The sequence below is a fragment of the Corvus brachyrhynchos genome, unplaced genomic scaffold (assembly GCF_000691975.1).
Source record: "Corvus brachyrhynchos isolate BGI_N302 unplaced genomic scaffold, ASM69197v1 scaffold115, whole genome shotgun sequence".
Classification (NCBI taxonomy): domain Eukaryota; kingdom Metazoa; phylum Chordata; class Aves; order Passeriformes; family Corvidae; genus Corvus; species Corvus brachyrhynchos.
The window spans coordinates 17,002,005-17,023,257 of NW_008239553.1; the positions used below are offsets into that span (position 1 = coordinate 17,002,005).

The 21,253-nt window shown below is 37.0% G+C and overlaps 1 protein-coding gene across 3 annotated transcripts in view; it reads right to left on the reverse strand.

Annotated features, from left to right (window-relative positions):
• STXBP6 (syntaxin binding protein 6) overlaps positions 1-21,253 on the reverse strand; it is a 93,905-nt gene that overhangs the window by 15,186 nt on the left and 57,466 nt on the right. For all 3 annotated transcript variants that reach the window (XM_008639561.2, XM_017742225.1, XM_017742226.1), the window contains one exon: positions 1,486-1,616. In XM_008639561.2, coding sequence (XP_008637783.1) covers positions 1,486-1,616 — 131 coding nt within the window. The remainder of the gene's footprint in view (positions 1-1,485; positions 1,617-21,253) is intronic.

Sequence of the window (21,253 nt, forward strand, 5' to 3'; positions counted from 1 at the left end):
TGTATTCTATATTATGCAAGCATTTACGCCTCTCAACACAAAACCTATGGTCACACTATATTATAGAAGATGTGGCTCTGCTATCCACGCTCAACCAAATAAATAAGCTAAGCAAATAACAAGTCCTAGTTATTGTAATTAATGCATTTTCATAAAGTGTTGCAAAGGACTCAGGCGAACATGAACAAATGACCACTCCCACAATGAACTGAAGTGCAGGTATACCGGCATCAGCTGCCAAAATAAAAGGATTTTATGCAAGAAGTAGTGCTATATATTTAGTAATATTTGCTAAACATTGTTTTGCAATCTAATCTAGTAAATGTTCTTTTCCAACTGATGACACTTGGAATTCACAGGGAGATGAGTTTGAAAGAAACATTTCTAAGCTTAAGAGCTTGGTAGGACTTTCAATCTGTTACGTACATAGCTGCATGGCAGATGCTATAAAAGGGCCTAAAACTCATATCCCTTATCTGTTTGTCATTTCCCTTGTTTTTATAGTTCCTTCCAGAGAAAATATAATTCCACTCCTTGAATTTCATAGGGCAGTGGTCAAGGGCTTCTTTTTTGTACCATGACTTTAGGTAGTAACTGGCCTTGATGCTAGGTACTTAGGTACTAACCAAGACTTGAGTAGTAACACAATTTGATGCACCATAGTTAAGATGCTTAGGTGGCTGATCAGAGCACAACTTTGAAGAAACCAAGGGAGTTAGTCACAAAAATATTTTGCTATAAAAAGAACACTAAATCACTTTGTAAGCACATAATATGAGCCACATTTTTAACTTCTAATTATGTTGTTTTACTACCGGAGAATTGTATTCATAAGCCTATTACATATTAGTACAACTTTGTCTTGAGATAGCTCAAGGTGGGCTGTATAGTCCAAATTAAAGGAATAATTCCACAACCATTTAATATAGGGTTGATTTGTTTTATTTTATTTTTGGTAGTTTTTAGTTTAAATCACTGTTCACTTGCCATTTGCAGCTAAAGGACACTACCACACTTTGTAGCATAAGGTAAGAAATGCCGAAATATCTGAGGAGAGGACTGTCCTAGAAAAAATGCAGGATTCCCAAGATTTCAAAAACTTGAACCTCAGTAACCCCTTCTATTCTTACTTCTACCTATTGCTCTATCTCACACCACAGCTGCATGCCAAAGTAGACCACAAGAGGCCTACAGCTGAAGCAAACAAGGCTCTTACTTTGCTCTTCACAAAGAAAAGAGAAAGAAAAGAGAAAGAAAAGTATGGAAAGACAAGAAGAAAAAACCCCATATGACTGAGTTTTAGCCTGCTCCCCTGTTTCCCATCAAAATTTACTTCGCATATTCCACTGAGTTATTTATTTTTTGAGAATCTGCACTTAAACTTGTATCTTATATTTCCAGATGGCTTTTGAATAAAGAATGCCTGGTTCACCAATCAGTTAAGTAAGAGCTCAGTTTTCACTTTCTAGAACTGTTCAAACTCACCCGATTAGGGTCTATACCATTGACCTGGCGAAGCTGCTCGAGCATCCACTGCGTTCTCCTGACAAATGACGTAGAGCCTTCAAATTGCTTCACCTTCGTTATAGATGCTTGAGCTGGTTTCTTGTTCGTCACTGAACATATAAAAAAATATAACTGAAATGGGCTTTGTGATTCAGAAACATGCTGTTTACTTCACTTATCAGTAGCTGTTTTGCTGGTGTATTTTCTACAATGTCCCACGAAGCAAATACATGTCACTAATTCTGACAGTAGAATGCATTCTCTTCCCAGTATAACATACTGAAAAGCATATTCCTTATTGTCAGAATGGTGGTATGATGCCAAACAAGCTGTCTACTATTTAAAATTGGATATATTTTAGCCATCATCAACTTAAGTTACCAACATCCTGTAAAAAAAAAACCAAAATAACAACAAAGGTCTTTCCATTTCATTCTTACAATCACAGAATCACAGAATGGTCTGCATTGGAAGGGACCTTAAAGAACATGCAGTTCCAATCTCCCTGCCATGGTCAGGGACACCTGTCACTAGACCAGGCTGCTCAGAGCTCCATCCAGTCTGTCCTAAACACCTCCAGTGACAGGGCATCCACCACCTCTCTGGGCAACTTGTTCCAGCGCCTACCACCCTCCCAATAAAGACTTTTTTTTTACAAATATCTAACTTAAACCCAGTCTCTTTCAGTGTGAAGCCATTTCCCCTTGTCCTGTCACTACATACTCTTGTAAAAAGTCCCTCTCCAGATTTCTTGTAGGTTCTCAGATATTGGAAGGCTGCAATTAGGTCATCCCAAAGTGTTCTCTTCTTCAGGCTGAACAAACCCAATTCTCTCAGACTTTCCTCATAGGAGAGGTGCACCATCAATTACCTTACTGTTCTCTTTCCCCCATGCTAATTTGCTTAACTTCCTCATATTCAGCACTGAGTATTAGTAATTTCTTTCTCATCCTCAACATTTAGGAAACAGAGAAGGAAAACAACCCCAACAACACAAACATGTAAGTATATGTACCTTATTAAAAAATCCTGTTACTTTCGACTGAATTTCATGTTACTGACTGAAAAAAACAAAACATTTTTTCCGGTCTCTTCATAACATGGCACATGTAGATCATGCTTGTATAACACTACCAACATTTGTGACATTTGATTCCCAGTCAAGAGACACAGGTATATGCACTTACTACACTGTAAATCCATCAAGTCAGACAAACAGACTGTGAAAAACAGAGGTATAAGAATTAAGGAACTAAAGTTTGCTTAACATGTCCCTTTCCAAATATTAGGTACCACAAATAACAACCATTAATAAGAATGATATTACTTATTACAAACAAAATGTATGTTTAAAAACACAAATAAAGAAGACTGCTCTTATTTTGGAAAATAATAAAAAAGGCAATATAAATGCTCAAATTAGTGTATCATTAAGTCAGAGTCAGGTTTTCAAAGAGTACTTAATAAGGCTAACTTTTCAATAGCAGGAAAATTGACTTGCTGCATTAGATGTTTTCCCTAAAAAAAATTTCTTCTAATCAGTATAACTCCATGAAAGTTCTACAAGCAGCTTTAGGCACTTTCTGTAGTCAAACATGCATTTTGTTTACATGTTACTTATCTGTTGCTGTATGTTAATTCACTCCCAAACACATTTCCACTTTCTGTGAAGAAATAATTTGTATAATCATTGTATTGCATAATCTACTAAAGCTGGTGTGTCATCTATTTTTTTTCTACTTAAACGCTTTCCAAAAATAATGTCATCCATATGGTCCACCAAATAAGAGTATTATTGGAAAAGTCGCTTTTCTCTGCTTTTAGATGCTGGCAGTTAAAGAAAGCTTCTAAAATAATCAAGACTTAAACAGCAAGACTGCTTATTTTTGTGCATCCCATTCGCCCAAACAACCAGGAAAAGTAAGAGACTTCCCACTCTGAAAATGTGCATGCTGCATGCACTTCTATACCAAGGGACACAGTTAAACAGTAAGTAAATACTGATGTAATACCTTATCATTCCATGAAGTTAAAAAGTTAATATTGATTCTTAGGATCAAAATTTTAAAATGCACAGATCAGCATCTTGATGTTAAATGTACTTAGGAACAGATTAGCAAAGGCAGATTAACATGAAAAGCTCTTTTCAACATCTCAGATTTAAACGTTTTCAGTTCTGTGTGTGTTTGTGAAAGTCCAAACACCTTTATCAGAACTGAACTTGATGAACAGAAAATTAATTTCCAAGGAAATTTTAGTAGGTTAAAAAAAAAAAAAAAACAAACCAACCAAACCAAACAAAAAACCCCCTAGCATTCCACAAGGCAGATAATTGATTTTAAGAAGTTACCTTGAAATAGAAAGCACAGCTGGACTCAGTATATTGATCAGACTATTGACAAGAATGTAGTAAACAGATTGCCAGAAATCTCCTCACTGACAGTGGAAGCACTGAGAGCCAAACTGATGCATGGTGCATGCAGTACATGACTTAGAATCTTACATCAAATAGTACACAGCACAGAAGACCAATGCTGTATCAGAAAGGTAGCAGCAAAATTAGACCAGAATGACTACTGAAATGCAAAGACTGATATTACTAAGAAGGGAGATTAGTATTAAAGATTCATTGCTTGCTCAATGGCCCATGCATCCAAACATAACAATCCTAAAAAAGCAAGGGTGTCAGGAAACTTATCCATACCTGCAGCGTATATGCAGGTTCTGTTTCTACTGCAAGTCTACACAGCACTGACTGGGAAACAAACTCAAAAGCTGTACAGACATATGTGCCTATCTTCTCTAAATTTACTTTGCATGTATTCATATCTTTTTTGTCAACTCCAATGATCACTTTGAAATACTTTACAGCATTCTACTAGACCAACTTTCACATATATTCTACAAAGCAGTACTAATTGAAGGCTATTTAACAGTGGCACAACTTTTATGGCCTGCAGATTATTCTCTTTCCACGCAAAATGGGCAATGATCTACTGCTAAATCAGCCATGTATTAAAAAGAAAAAACTGTGCATACTATATGTAGGTCACATATATAATTAACACTAGCAGCACTACAAAACAAAGGGTTTGACACTAGGAAGCACCAGACAGAATGATTGCATGATCAAACACTTGTTTTCCCCCTCAGAATCTCATGGATAACCAGTTACGAAATTTATAGCCTTAAACTTTAATACAGCAAACTTCTCATTTTTCTGAAGGCATCTACATGGCATGCATTCTAGTGCTCTTGAAAACAGGGGTCATTGCATCTTTCAAGGTGAGAATACCAAATTTTACAGATGATAGTTAACACTAAATATCTAATCTCAGCATCTCCAGAAATTGGTTCATTTGACATATCCAAAATCTGCTTCTCCAACCTTCTCTACACAGCACTTTTAACAATCTGTGAACAGCAGCTTTATCTTCAGTTGGAGCCATTAGTGCTCTGTACTGCAGTGAAAGTGTCACATTACATTTCCAAACTTCATCACCTCCCAAAAATGCCTGTTAGTGATGAACTACAAAAGCACCTTGATTAGATGATTGTTTCTGTATCATCCACCACACAGGAGCTCTGGGAGAGGCCAAGAGGGCTACTCCTCTATGGAGGAACTTAAAAGGATCTTGGGTATGTCAGTCACCTTAGGCAGAAATTCAGCCTTAAGCTAAATGATGCAATCCTCTTGGGAAAATGGCAGTTCCTCCTTTACATCTCACACTCATGATTATTGTGCAAACAGATCTAGTTGCATTTCACCTTTTGTGTCTTAGTATTTTAGGAAACAGCTTGCATTTCTATAGCATTCAAAAACCCAGCTACCCTTGAACCCACCAAACATGCTTTAAAACCATCACCTAGTCCATGACAGCTTGACAGTAATATGGCAGTCACTGTAACTCTGAGAAACCCTTTGGCAGTCAGGAAAACCATCCTCACTAGCTGCTCATTATGCTGCTTGAAAAACTAGAGCACTTCACCAGCCACTGAGTGGGGGTTACCTTGCCAACATGTAAAAAGTGTTTTCTAAAAAATGAAAAAATGTGGAAGCAACCTAGACACATTCCCTCTCTGACAAATCATTTAGGTATTTTTGCTAAGATCTTACACAATCATTATCTACCTTAATAGAAGGCAATTATTTAAGTTATGCTTCAACTTTAAGTGGTTTTTTTGTTTGCTTTTCCTTTTTTTTAAATTGTAACACTATGCCTTCCAAACAAGAAGCTGTAGCAGCGTGGACAAAATACATTTATTTGGAACTCATCAATAAATGGTTGGTTCATATGGCATTTCTGTGTGTCACAGATGGAAATAAGATTTCTTCTTTTTAAGCAACATACAGTTATCAGTGAAGTAAGAAAGTGTGTGAGAAATCAGCTACAGCAATTTATGATGGAAGACATTTGAGAGGTTTGGTTTTGTCACTTTTTTGGACTTGTCCGTTTCTTTCTATGTGGTTTTAGTTTGTTTTTAACACTAGATTAACATACAACCAAAAGTTGATGAGTCAGAAACAGCACTAGTTCTTCTGGCATGGAAGACATTTTAACCATTTTGCATAATAAATAAAAATAGGTTGCAGTATTAAGTTTCACAGATGTATTTAACGCCGGAGAAGCATGCATTTAAGTGAAATACTCACTTCAAAATCAGATCAAAGAATACAAGGCAGAAATAGATCAGAACTAGCTTTAGAGAATATGTGACGGAGTCAGAAAAGTCATTGTTCTCATCATTTGGAACACATGGAAACAGAAGTATTTGAATTCCAGACCTCATTTAGAATCCAGCCCCACATGCACATCCAGCAGCTTAAGCAGCAAATCAATACAGCTCCTCGTACACAGAAAGCTGTATTTAAAGTTATAAACTGTCATGGAGTTACAGTTCATCTCATCTGCTGCCTAGAATGTATTTTCTTTATTTTTTTTTCTCCTCTAAAGTAACTTTACTTGAATGAAAAACCTAAGCTGAAAACCAATCCCTTAAATACCTACCACACAATACTTTGCCTTGAGAAACAGTCTGAAAGCTCTAAACCAATCCACTATGAACTTTTATTTATTTTTCTTTAAGTTTGGATCTATAAATTTAATAACTCAAACTCTAGGTAAATAGGCATCTCATGACAAATGGCTTAAATACATTACAAAATTTCTAGTCATTTTGTGATGTATTTCTAGTGCACTGAAGGGAGAAATTTAAAAGCATAAAATTTTGAAGCAGGCAGTGGCTGCTGCAGCTCTTCACCATGTAACAAGGATTTGCTTTATCTGGGCACTGTACAGATTGATAAATTAAACAGCCTTAACTTATATTGCTGTTGTGTCACCAGCTCTTGAAAAACCAAACGAACAAAAAAAATTGAGATAATCAAAAACTCACTTTCGTGAAACTGTTTCATTTGTGAAAGTGAGGCTGAGACTTGCTCCTGAGTAGGCCTGTGAAGTCCTCTGAAGGCATTGGCTATCTGTGAAGTTCAATCCAAAAATATTTATCAATTAAATGTTATACCATGATCTAGCTGTATATCAAATGCTGTACAGTGGATACTCATCCACCAGTTCACAAGGAAACAATTATGCACAGTTCTTCAAACTGGCTCTTAATAACTAGGGGTGGAAAAATCCTTAGAATGCACTCAAGACAGCCTTTCAAAAAAACATCTCTGATGAAGAAAACGTTGAACTCAATACCATGCAGTGTGATGTGATTTCATGGTCACTGAATCTAGAATTTAATCATTCCTATCTTTTAGAATCATTCCTATCTTTATGGTAGCAGAACTCCTAAAGTTCTCATAAAGCAGAACTCTTCAGACTGAGACTAAGTCTTAAAAGTTGCCAGGAGTTCCCTAAACAGCTTTTGATTCAGACAGAATAAAGAGAGCAAAATGAAAAGCAGGAGTACATTTTAACTAAAAATATTATTTAATAGCTAATACAGATTTTACTAGGAAATAGATAAAATTATGTATTAGAATTTGTGTCAGAAATGTTTCTTCTTCCCAAGCCAGTTCTTAAGGAAAAGGAGTAGGTTATGAACAGATTGTGGCAGAGATACTCCTCTATACATTCCAGTTCTTGAGAGCTACATATTGAAATGCTGTCTTTTCCCTCTAAAATTCTGTTTGTTCAATTACACCTAATTCTTATTCTGCAAGTCCCTTCATTCCTAGCTGCCAAGGAAACAACTATTTCTTGAACTTGCAAATAGCTCATTGACTAAATTTCTGACAGTCACATACACAATCCTGGTATGATATGGCTACCAGTTAGGCTGATCTTAGAGTACAATCATAGAATGGTTTGGGTTGGAAGGGACCTCAAAAATCATCTAGTTCCATGATGATTGGCATGGGCACGGACACCTAAGGATCTGCAGTTTCTGATCATGGAAAAAATAGTGACTTTTTTTATCTTTGTCCAGTTGCTACTAAATTCTGCAATTGGACTTTTTGATTCAGAGGACAAAGCACAAGTAATTTGTGGAAATGCCCCAGAAGTTTGAGAAATAAATATTTCTTGGATTTTCTTTCAAATGTCAAAGTACAAAGGCCCAAAGAAAAGACAACATTAAGATATCTATGAGGACTGACCCCCATTTGCTATTCTCACCTATGTAACTCCAAAACAAAAGGCAAGAAAAGATGATCTCTATTCCTCCAACATGAGCAGCTCTTCTTTCTGTCACTATAACAACCTTACAATTGTTTTCCCCCCATTTCAAAATCTTACCCACCCTGTTTTCTTCCCAAAGCAAGGAAACGAGGACTAGGCAGGGGAAAGGACACTAAATCATATCCCCTTAATGCTTATGATAGTAGAAGTTTGTATTACTCTGTTCTGCAAGGCTCCAAGGTAGTTGAAACTACTACTGTTCAGGGGACATGCTTCCACAAGCTAAATTCCAGAACTTTCCGACAATCAGACAAATGAAGCTGAGAATTAATATGGAGCAAACAGGTGCATTCTGACTTACTTAGGTATTGAGCAATAAGGACAAGATACACGAAACTGTCTTAGTATACCATGTGAATTTTAGGAAAACTATTTGCAGTCGGCTTCAGGTGACGGTTGTGAGCTTTGCTACCTGTCAATTCCAGCTTTGAGTTTGAGCACCAAAACTTGTAGTGTTTAATGTTTTCTCAGAACAGTTTCAATGAATACTGATTTAATGTGCAGTCTGAATTAATTCTAGAACTTTGAGCCTTCCCACTGTGATTGCCCAACTATTACCTTCTGCACATCTGCCACAGTTCTTAGACCCCAACTATCTATAATACAAAGAGGTGCTCTGAGAAGACTGTGGTAAAAAGAACTCAGACTTACGTTGCCACTTCCAGGATTAATTTTTTTTTAGGTACAGAGCAAAGAAAGGATATGTTTGCAGCAAAAGACAGGTAGCCTCACCGAAAATAAACAAAAGCAGCTAAAACTGGGGCAAGTTTAAATTCCTGCTTGCTGGTCAAGGCTTGCCAGGTGTCAAAATGTTCAGAAGTTGAGGCTTGACTTCACAGAATGGCATCTCCTATTTTTGCCCATATTTCCTCTTCCTTCATTTGACAGTGCTGCTTTCTCACCATCTGGGATCTAAGGAACTGAAAGCAGGGACAAGCAGCACAGTCCCACCTTCTCCACTTGCCAAATAGGACATGAGGATGTAAGTGGCCCTACATACACAGCAGTATAACCAAACATTGATTCCTTCTGTTTCTTTATGCACAGCATAATGTTTTGACATAAAATTGGAAAAAAGAGAAGCTTTCAGATACAAGAGGCAAACTACTCCTAAGTTTAAACACATACCAGTTTTCCCACAGCCCTTCCCAATAGTTCAGAAAACAATATGTATCATCTGTCCACTTAAATCAGCTCTACTGCATCACTGCCTGTAGCAAGTTGCCAGACTCATGCTTCAAGATAAAAATGTATGAAATACATCTACCCAATTAACACATATTCATACATTCTTCGAAATGTAGCTTTATGTAAGTAACAAATTTTCTTTCTACATGCAAGTTACCTTTATCTGTTGAATAGTAAAAGAAAAATCAAGCATTAAAAAAATCAGTTAACCTGGTATTTCAGGTTAAGATATGTGCTGTATCTTCCCAAGAAAAGGGACTAGACAAAAGAGTTTTCAGGTGCCTTTACATTTAAAAAACCAAAAAAATTGCTTTGAGTTGCAACGAAAAAAACTTTTTTTTTTCATGTGTATGACACCATAAATTGTTGTGAGAATTGAAGACAGCCTGTATGAATTGTTGAGAATTGTTGAGAGCTTGTATGCTTTCTAAACGTACCACTGACTGCATTAATAACAAACTGCTGCTTACAGGCAGAGTGCCTTGCCTTTTGTTTTTTCACCTAGTGATACTTACTTTTCATAGAACCAAGTAAATACTTGGCCTTAAAAGCAGACTTTATGACTATTCAAACACCTGGACCCCCCCATCATCCATACACATTACAGAAGACTCATCTTTCATTTCCATCAACATTTTAAAGCTAGAAATATAGAAAATTTTCAGTTTTAAATTAATAGCTTGCTTAAATTATTCTTCAAATACTACAGCAATATAGTTTAAGTTACTGATGTCAAGGCAACTGCTTTTCATAGTAGCAGTTATAAAGACAGATGTAGGTAACAGTGGCAAGAATGGCAGACTTCATTTTGTTGCCAGAGAGAAAGCTTCTGCTTAACTGCAAATATCTGGACTCTTATTAAACACATTTTCACTTCCAGAATGATGACTGAACTTCCAGGTTTTGTTTGAATTGCCTTTTACTACTTTATATTGCAAAGCAGCCAACTTTCAAACTTTTCCCACCTCCTTTTTCCTGCACACAGCCAGCTGCATTTGAGGACTCCAGATATTTCTAGTCAAAACCAGCAGATTTATTGCGTGTATGTTTTTAGTTAAAACCTAGCTGAGAGGACAGGATGCTGCTCAGGCAGATCTACCAAAGCAAGGATGAATTTCCCACAACCCAGACACCAGAATCTTCATCAGGGCCCTCTTAATTAGTGTAGAGCTCCTGCTGATCCTGACCTAGAGCGTTTTACATTAGCCTGTCCTGGCATGATAGAGCCTCGTCTCTTAACTGGAGAGTATTTGGTGACTGAGAACTTCAGTTCACTCTATTTGTCTGGATCATCTATACTTTCAATCTTCTTTGCTCTATTTTCCTTCAAAGGAAGGCAGCATCCTACACAGACTTTGCTGAACGGGATACTTTAAAATCACCTTGTAAGCATTTATGCACACTGCAGAAAATCTCACTTCAATTTAGCTGAGAAATCAAGGCTCAAGATACAGACCACAGTGAATATCTGTGTGGGTTGTATTTTTATCACATTCTGGTCATTTCAGCACCTGCAACTGTGGGGAACCAATTAAAATCAATACTACAAAAGTACTTGTGAACTTAAGTAGAATTTGGCATAATTCCCGTACAAGTTAACAGATGTGCATCCGCAGCAGAGAGTACACTAGGAATTACCTCACCAGCCTGAAAACAATGTTTGAACTTCACAGCAAGTGTCCTGAGAGGCAGGAAGAGGCTCTGGAAAATTAAAGGCTGAATTTGTTACTCAGTAACTCATACAAAGAGCATGGTATATAACGAATAGTGCTCCATTTCTAAGCTTGCTTAGATAACTTGACAGGCTTCAGGTTCTGAAACAAATTGGCCAATGACTTTTAAGATCCTACATTCTAGGAGAATCCTGTTGTAACAGGGTAGAGGGTTTACTGGAGCTTTTAAAGTTACTTAGAAAACTGTGTTTTCTTGATTTTGCACTGGATCAATGACCTAAAACACAGCAGATGAGACTGCTACTAAAGAAAATACTTTCCATGCAGCAGATGCAAGAAAGGACTATTAACAGCCATTCAAGACAAAATCCCCAGTTTTTGTTATACAGTGGCCTAAGTCAGAACAGCAGTGGACAAATTATTCCATACACTTACAACTCAAACTCTCAGAATTCTAGAGAACCCTGCACATACACATGCGGTATGATAACATCTATATCTCAATATAAGCAACTAAAAAAGTCTGGTAGACTTTTACCACCTAAGGCTATGAAGAAATTAAAACACACACATCCCCAAACCAATAAACTCCCCAGAAACGTATCAGCAGGGAGGTACAAGGGCTGACTACAGGACAGGTCAAGAAGGAAGGAAAATTTTAGCGAAAGCCAGTTATGTAAATCCCATCCATTCAACAACAAAAACCAGTACCTCAGCCTTTGAAATACTCTACCCACAGTTTACAACCCACAATACATTTACTCAGGCTAAGCCACATGCCCATCTTTTCTTGCATCTTATTGCTGCAAGTGTAATAATTACCATGAAGGGACATTTTTACATGATGATGGTTTTTGCTGTCTGAATTATTTTTTATAAATAAACAACCACAATAAAATACAGCTACAACACCTGCATTTCAGGTTGCACTTAGCCTAAGATATAAAAGTAGAAAAAAAAAATCTCTAAAGTATGTATATTCTCTTTTTTTTTTTTTAAACTTGAATTAAGTACATTAAAATAAGACCAGCAGTACTATTGCTATTAGATCTGGGAGAAAGCTCATGTTATATGTCTCACACAAAAGCAGTGTTTTACAGATCAGCAGGTCTCATCTCTATCACAGGTATCCAGTAGTAGTCCAGAGAGTAATTTTTTTTGTATTTCATACAAAGCAGTTAAGGAATGAAAAACCTCCTTGAACAGTAATTTTAAAAGCTATTCCACTAAAGAAAGGTCCGTCAAGCAACATTTTGTGGTGAAAGAGAATTGTGCACTGCTAAGTCTCACTTTGATATGCAATTAGAGGACAGCTGAAGGACTTTCCTAACAGCTTACATACCCCAGAACACAGACTGTATAACTAGCACAAGTTTAAGGTGAAGGTCACCTCTGTAAATTGGAACTTCATGCCCACACACACTTTTTCAAAACTTTACACAAAAGGCTGACTTTCCAAAGTCACATAGAAAAGTGATTTATGATGAGGTACTTAAATAATAAAGTATTTTGACAATGTACATTCTCAGACTATTCAACTGAACAAAAGATTAATATCTAAAATCATAGATACAAGACATCACAATAAACTTAATTAAGTGGAAATATCCAGTAGGTTGTCAGAAAAGCCAAAAACTACTGTGGCAAATGCATTGTTGTCTGCAGCTTTCTTCCATGAAATCTCAGCAAGTCAATTACAACACATATTTTTTTAATTGTCTGTATTAGTGCTTCCCCAGAACTAATTGTAAGAAACAATATCAGAAAAACTGTTTGCAGTTCTTTCTCAACAATTTTACTGACTTCAAAGATTTTCAGCAGGTTCATTAAATTTACTAGATTTAAGACTAAACATTTCAAGTGCATGCCACCAGCTTTTTTTCAGTTTAAATTATTTTTCATTGGAAGGAGGCCTATTGATTTGTGAATAGAAATGTATAGTTCCTTATTTTACAGGATTACTTATTGCTGTTTTATAGGCGTATTTCTTACAGGAATATACTCCACGTAGTCCTTTTAGACACCAGATTTTTGCCCAGTCATGTGGAAGGGCATGCCATCCTCTGTATTCTCAAATGAAATTTGGCTTCGGATTTAATCTATCAGCTGTGAAGCTACGAATCACAGAATTGTCAGGGTTGGAAGGAACCTCTGGAGATCATTCAGTCCAACTTCCCTGCCAAGGCAGGATTACCTAGAGCAGGTGACATAAGAACTTGTGCAGGTGGTTTTTGAATGTTTCCAGAGAAGAAGACTCCACAACCTCCCTGGGTAGCCTGTTCCAATGCTCTGCCACTCTCAGTGAAAAGAAGTTCTTCCTCATGCTGAGGTGGAACTTCCTGTGTTTTTGTTTCTGACCATTGCTCCTTGTCCTGTCACTGGGCACCACTGAAAGGAGTCTGGCATTATCCTCTTGGGATTTGAAATATTTATATATGTTAATGAGATCCCCTCTCAGTTGTCTCTTCTCTAGACTAAATAGGCCAAGCTCTTGCAAGTCTCTCCTCACAGGAGATGCTCCAGACCCCAAATCATCCTTGTAGCACCATTGGACCTTCTCCAGCAGCTCCTTGTCTTTCTTGTACTGAGAAGGCCAGAACTGGACACAGCACTCCAGATGTGGCTTCACTAGGGCTGAGTACAGGAGCAGGATCACCTTCCTCAATCTGCGGGCCGCACTTGTCCTGATGCACCCCAGGATATCACTGGCTCTCCTGGCAGCAAGGACACACTCCTGGCTCATGGTCAACTTGGAGACAACTGTTTCCAAAGAAGAGCAGAACATGGAAAATAGCCCACTGGCTGAAGTACAAAGACCACCTAAAAAGATTTTTAAGAAGCCTCTTGTATTTTTGTTATTTTACATACTACTGTCCCCATGCTGCTTCCCTTTGTACAAAATTAAAAAAAAAAAAAGAAATCCCCAAAACCTAAAAAAAACCCCAAAATAACCAACCAAAAAAAAACCTAAGCAAACAACAGCCCACAATCCTTTTCTCCTTTTTAGCTTGGCTTGTAATGAAAGTAGTTTTCAGATTAACAGACACTTGCTAAAGCCTTCCAAACACTGTCATCCTACCAAAATAGATACAGTGAAGGGAAGGAAAACTAACAGACCCAATGGCATGGGTTCTTTCACTACAAGAAAGACTTTTTGACACATTAAGTCAAACATTAAGAAGCCAGATCTAAAGGTACAGCTGAAATGTGATATGAAGCCACAGGAGAAAATAAAATTCAGTTTGGAAACATACTAATGTTTTATTTTGGGTTCCAGGTCAAAACTGAAGGGTTATTTAACAAGTATGTGTAGACTGAATTAATTTTGTCCATCCTCTATAAATGCCAACAATAGAAGCTACTACTACAAATGTACACTCAATTTCACTCTACCAAGTACCAATTATCAAGTCACAAAGCTCCCAATGAACATAAGATTAAAAAAAAAAAAAACAAACTGTTTAAAATATTTGTACCTCCAAACCGAAATATCTCATTGATACATAAGGTAGGTAGAAATCCAAAGAACCAATTAAAAAAAATGAAGTCAGAACTTAAGAAAGTTATTTTTATACTACACATTAGTGGTGACCATTCAATGCACAATAAATAGGAAGCACTCAGTAGTATAACATCCAAGTGCTATAGCATGCACCAAAGAATTTTGGTATTGGCTACTAGATTGTACTTATATGTCACTTTTTCTGAAAGATTAAAACCAGTGACCCTCCTCCAATAAGATGCAATTCCATAAGTCTTTCTCCTCCTTCACAGGGCAAGAAATAAGCCACTATTTTCAACATTTCCAATATATAGACTAAAATGCAAGACCTCGGCTTATTTAGAGATTGACAGATGGAACTAGGAGATAATTAGTGAAGTGTACATCTCAAAAGCTGTGTAAGAAGACATCTACGTTCTGTGAACTGAGTTGGCCTTTTGAAGGGTTATTAATCCTCCCTACAGGGCCAACTGATCTGACAAGTCAGGTCCTCTTAGTTAAGGTCTATGAACAGGAAATGCATACTAACACCTGGTTTGAAACAGATCAGCAGATTAGAGTTTGGGTACTATCTCATCTAAGCTTGGTCTGCTGTGGCACACTTCGTGAAAAACTGAAAAATAAAAAAATTCTTTCTGTGAAAAGTATAAAATGCACCAAAATTGTTACACATCTACCCCATATATCTGCTTTTCAAAACCAAGCAAAAAACCCCAATCTGAAACAAAAAAACTGCCATGAAGCCAGAAATAAACTCATGTCTGTTAAAAGCACTACTGCTTGTTTCTTTTTTTTCTTGTTTTGAGGTACCTGAACAATAGAATTTTATCTGTCCAAGTAGATAGGTATGAATTATTTGGCTAAAAGTGTGTGTTTTGCCTGACTGTATTGGACCAATTTCCTACCAGAAAACAGCCAGTGAAAGTATAAATGAGTTGACAGTACACAAAGGATAAGGTAAAAGCAACTCACACTGAGGGAAGAATACATTTTTTTAAAGCAATATCCACAGTGTTCCTGGACACAGTACACTAATAACAGCCTTTGAGAGGGGAAAAACCAATTATTATCTTTTGCAGATTTTGTGTATTAGTAATACATTTATATTTATAGCCAAATTAAAAACAGGTGGAAGGAAAAAAGAGTTGTTCCCCAGATCCAGATTTCTCCTACATTCAAAAGGTTAAGACTAAAGATATTCTGAAGCAGATAAATGCAACAGTTTGAAGGCTGCAAATGGAGAAAAAAACGCCCAAAGAACAGGCATGAAACATACAGAGAGTTTGGATCAGAGAGATCTAAAATCTCAAATATTTAAAGCAGTTTCACTATCTAGGACACTCAACAGCTTGAACTTGAGGCACCAGATGTGCCCCCTTAGCTTCCAGCCATGCTGTGAATGTTGGTACAAGAGCTATAATGGATGGAGCTGCTGGCTGTCTTGGTGGGTGATTCTACAGAGAACATTAGTACCACTGCAATCAAATTTTTAAAAAACTCTTGCTTTTTAAAAATCAGGAGAGGAGAAATACAATGTTACAGTAGTGCAAAAAAGCCCTAAACCATGTTGGTATCTGGAGGACAGAGAATTCTCCAAACTAGGATAAATACGATAGGATCACTTTACAGAGGGGAGGGGTAAAAAAAAAGAAAAAGGCACTAAGAACAGACTGGGTATGAAGAAATGCTCAAAAATCCCCAACAATCTGAATATAGAGAGAACTGATACTACAAGCAGAACTATAACACCTTGAAGGTTTGCTCCTACTATTGTCACTATGTATTCATTGCAAAATGCAATGAGAGGGGTGTATTTTGAAGTGGATGAACTGGTTATTACATCTCCCTGTACTTTACTCTTCTAACTGATTTTCAGCTTTCCTGTAGTAGGAACTGAGGTGCAGACCAGCATACGATAAGGCAAATTTGGTACCTGGCAAGACTGTTACAATGTGAAAAAACCCACAAAAAATATCAGCAGGTTTCCTAAAACTATGTACTTGAATTTATGAACTTTAAACACAAGCAGATCTAAAGACGTGCACAACCTGAGAAATGAAATCTGACAGTGCAGCTTTTCTGTCTCATGGCATCTTATCTCATGACTGACTTTTTTCAGTCCTTTGCGGTGCATTGAAGGTAACAGGGTGGATAACATATACCACACTATATGTTTTACAAGAAACTCTGGAAACACACTTGATATGGAAAATGCATTTGATTTCTTCCCACCAGACCTAGAAGGTTCAAACAAGACCAGATGAAAATAATTATTCTGATTTGTTTAAAATGTAAGACCCTAAACGAGGCTACTTCTTGTATTTACTGTAATCTGTTGAGAAGGCTCAGGACACTTGCCGCCTAAATCATGAGAAAACAGGTAATTTGTGTTCACTTTCATATATCTGTTGCCACACCTAAACTAAAGCAGAACACATCAAGTCCACCCACTCTACAGCAGAAAACAGAAACGTGCCAAATAAAGCCACATCCATCTAATAGTTCAAGAATGAACATGTAACAGCCACCACTGAAAAGCAAAATAAGATTCAAATACCAACTTTAATAAGTAAGACTTGACTGCGGGATTTCCTCATGAGGGAGGTTCCTCTGGAAAGTTAAAATCAAATTCAATTTCTTTCACAGCATAATATTGTTCCAATCTTCCCATACTACACTGCTAAATTTTGGAAAAGATAACCAACTAATTTATGACTGAACAGAGATACTTTTGTCAACACTCAGCAGGAGCAAGCATAAAACCAAGCTAGTTTTTTCTTGATAGAACTTTTCATCTCTCACTAAACGTCTTGCGTTTGCCAGCATCCTAGTTCTTATGTATTGTACTTGTCATTCAAAGCAAACTCAATTCAGGACTAACAGATAGATCAAACTCAATCTTCAGGGGAAAAAATGTCCGCTGGTATACATGACAGCCTCAGAAAGCACGCAGCATGTTGACAGAGATTCAATCTGAATCTAATATTCTGCTTTTTCTGCAGAAAAGTTGTTGCTGCTTGTACCAATTCCATCACGAAACTTTAAAGAAGCTCTTGTACACAGCACTCAGATTACCAAGATTTCCTGATTTCATGACAGACTGAGATTACTTTGCCAAAACACGCTAGAGTTCCTTCACTGTTGCCTGCTCATTTATACAAGTCAGAATCACAGAAACGAACCTGACCTCTCAAGGTCACTGAGTCAAACCCCTGCTCAAAGTGGGGCAAACATCATCATTCAGTGAGGTTGCTTAATTGCAAAAGATAGTAAAACCAAGTGCAGAACTTCACTTTCCCATGGTGATTTTTTCCTTTCCTCTCTCCTCCCCTTCTCTTTCTCTTCTCTCTAACTAATTGGGGTTTCCCCAACTGTAACACTTGTCACTTTTGCCTTCTAGTTTTCTACTGTACACATCTAAGAAGAATGTAGTTCTACCTTCTACAGCCATGAAAAATTTAGGAAATAGAAGGCTGCAAATAGATCCCTCTCCTCGGCCTTGTCTTCTCTTCTGATCTTTTCTAAACAAAACCCGCTTCCTCAGAGTCTCTTCCTGTCATTAAGCTACACCTTCCTAAATAACCTAATTGACTGATGCTGGACTCTCAAGTTTAACACTATGCACCTTAAACTAGGAGACTGAAAGTGGGTTTCCAGATGCAGTCGCGCATGCCCAGCTGAGGGGAATAATCACTCCTGCTGATCTGCAGGTTATGCCTCAGCTAATGAAGCTCAACATGCAGATCATCTTTGCTGCTGCAATAGTGGGCCACTGACCCCTGTGCAGCCTGTTTTTCCCATGAGGCTGCTCCAGACTTGACCAGGCAGCCCTCTACCCCAAGCAGTGGATTATCAGGCCAGGTGCAGATTTTCACACTTGTTTTGGCCCAACATCAGGAAGTCCCTTCCTGTTGCCCCATTTCCACATCTAGAGTCAGCTTATTAAAAGTCCTACCTCCAATTCTGTATCATCTGCAAACCTCAGGGAAGCATAGCACATTCTGTTAGCCTAGTAATGGAAAAGGACATGAACTAGGACTGGCTCCAGCATGAGCTTCCACACCCACCATGCCACCAGCAGCTATCCAGTTAGACACTGAACCACTGAGGAGACACAGAATCACTTCTTTGAACCCCGTGGTCCTCTCAGCTCTTCCCCTCACCTCGTAGTCCACCTCTCCTATCCAAATTACCCTATCTGCCTACAAGGACAGCGAAAGCTGTGCTGCTACACTGCTCCATGACTCTATTCCCATGTGAGTGAGTGATACTAGATTTACTTGGGTATTCATAAATTCCTTTACAAGCATTAATTTACTGCTGTAATGTAGAACAGTGAGCTATAGATATTCTGTCTTTTGGTGTCAGTTTTACATAATACATAATTTTTACCCTCACCAGTATTTTACTTATGGCGTAATTATTGACAGCTCAGGGTCTTAAACACTTAGACCAATTCTGTAATGCCAAACATAGTGTCTATGGGCCTAGCACTGAGCAGATTTGCAAATTAAATTTGATTTGTAATTTTCAATTTAAGTCACTTTTACATAAGCTTATAGTGAGATCTTGAATGGACTCTAAAAATACACAGAAATTACATACTTACTACTCAGAAATAATTCTGTTATTCCACTTAACTGCCCTCTTGGTGTCAGCATTTACTTCCAATCAAATTCTATATTCTTAACATTTATGTCAGTCATTTTTACTGTGCAGACCACTCTGTAAAAACTGCAAGCACTTTAAAGAAGGGGGATAAAGTAAAAGAAAAAACCCATGGTATTTCTATCAGATTATACATTTTTCCTCTTGCCTCTATTCAAAATTAAACTCATACCAAGAAAAAGAAGAATCTCCAAACACCAGGACTAACAACTGGATTTTCAACATATACAAATCAATTGTATGAAATTTATTTTTCTTGTGTGGAATTTATTACTATGCAACTTACATGCATTTTTGTATTTCCAGTTACCTTTGTGAACAGGGGATTTTTTGTCAGTTGGTTATGACGTCTTGGGAGTTTTTTTCTTATTCTTTGCTTTACATACCCCTAATACAGAAAATTCCCATCCTGGAAGAAAAGCTCCTCTGTCCCATCTGATGTTTTAGTAGAGCATTTGCTTGATTTTTCTGTCCTCTAATACACAGTACTAATATAATCTATTATTCTAAGCCTCATTGCTTGTAAATTTGCTGTTAATAGCTTCTTCCCATTCCACAGTTACAGCCAAGAATCACCATGAGTGTTGGCTTATCTGCTGCCTAGTCCATGAAGGCTGTCCTGAAATTAACCTGTTAGAGTCATCCATACATACTCCTTGGTAAAACCAGACAAATGGTGCAGCAAAGAATAAAATTGGTTATCTTTACTGTAAATTGTTTAAATGTATCAGTGTGTTTTTCAAGGGCTTGGAACTACATTAAAATTTGACATTTAAGACATGAACTGAATGGCTTGAACTTGAGCTACAGTAGTGGCAATAATACCTCCATAGGTTTTTCAGCTTCCTTAAGCCTTTACCCTTTGTGAAATAAAATTCTTTCAAAGCTTGCCAAAAGTCTTGAACATATTAAACCTTTACAGTAGTAGCTACTTAGACCAGCAGCTAGTCATGTTCTCCTCAAAAGACAATAACTGGCCTTTTCAAAATAAAAAAGTCCAATGTAAAATTATTTTATAAAATTTTTAATGAAAATACAGTTGCATTACTTAAATGATTAATAGCTGCAGACAAAAAAAGGGGACTGTGTCCTGAGTGATACCTTTGCAAAGCAAATCAGCATCACTGCAATACATGCACTCATATTCAGCTTTGGCAAATCAGAAAGTAAATTCTGAACACTGATCAGAAGTTACATGTAAGCACTTCCCCTAAGATATTCCATGAACTATTTCTGCTTATCCTACATGAATTAAGAATATATTTTAGAAGATGCTTAGAGATTTTACCACAGCCTAAGTCTCTTTGTTGTCAATCTCTATACTAGAGAAAATTTGCACGTGTACAAATGTATAAAGTTAATTATTGTCCAAGATTTTTCTATTCTTCCAACAGTCTAAAAATAGCATTTCCAATGAAACCATCATAAAGTAAACTGACACTACTTTCTTCACCTCCTATTACTAATACTATGTATTTTCATTGCAGATTAGGAACAATTTCCTGGTATATCAATTAATTATACAGTTTTTAAGTCGATGTAAGAAAAAAGTTTACTGCCCAACATCCTTTGAAATTATATTTGCTATGTGATCAATGAACTAAGAACTAAAGTCATAAAATTCAGAATGTAACTTACATGCACTGACTTTTGAGCTTAAAAGCATTAAGAAAGAAAGTGGTACACTTACAGATCCATGGCAGACTTAGCTACTTTTTTAACTTAACATTCAAAACTCATATGATGAGAGCTGACCAACAAAAAAAGGGTCAACCTTCCTGAAGAAAATAACCTTCCTTTAAAGTTGCAGGTTTTGTCAATTAGGTTAAGCTTCAACAGCTTTGTCCACTGATTTACATTACAAAACTGACCCCTCAAAAGTATTCATTTTAGTGAATAATGCTTTTATAGTTCCACAGAAAAAATACTATAGTGTTGACTCAGATTTAAAAAATACTGTGAAATTGTAAGTTTCTGGGCTATCACTATCAATATATTAAAAGCCAAACTAACTTAACAAAAGA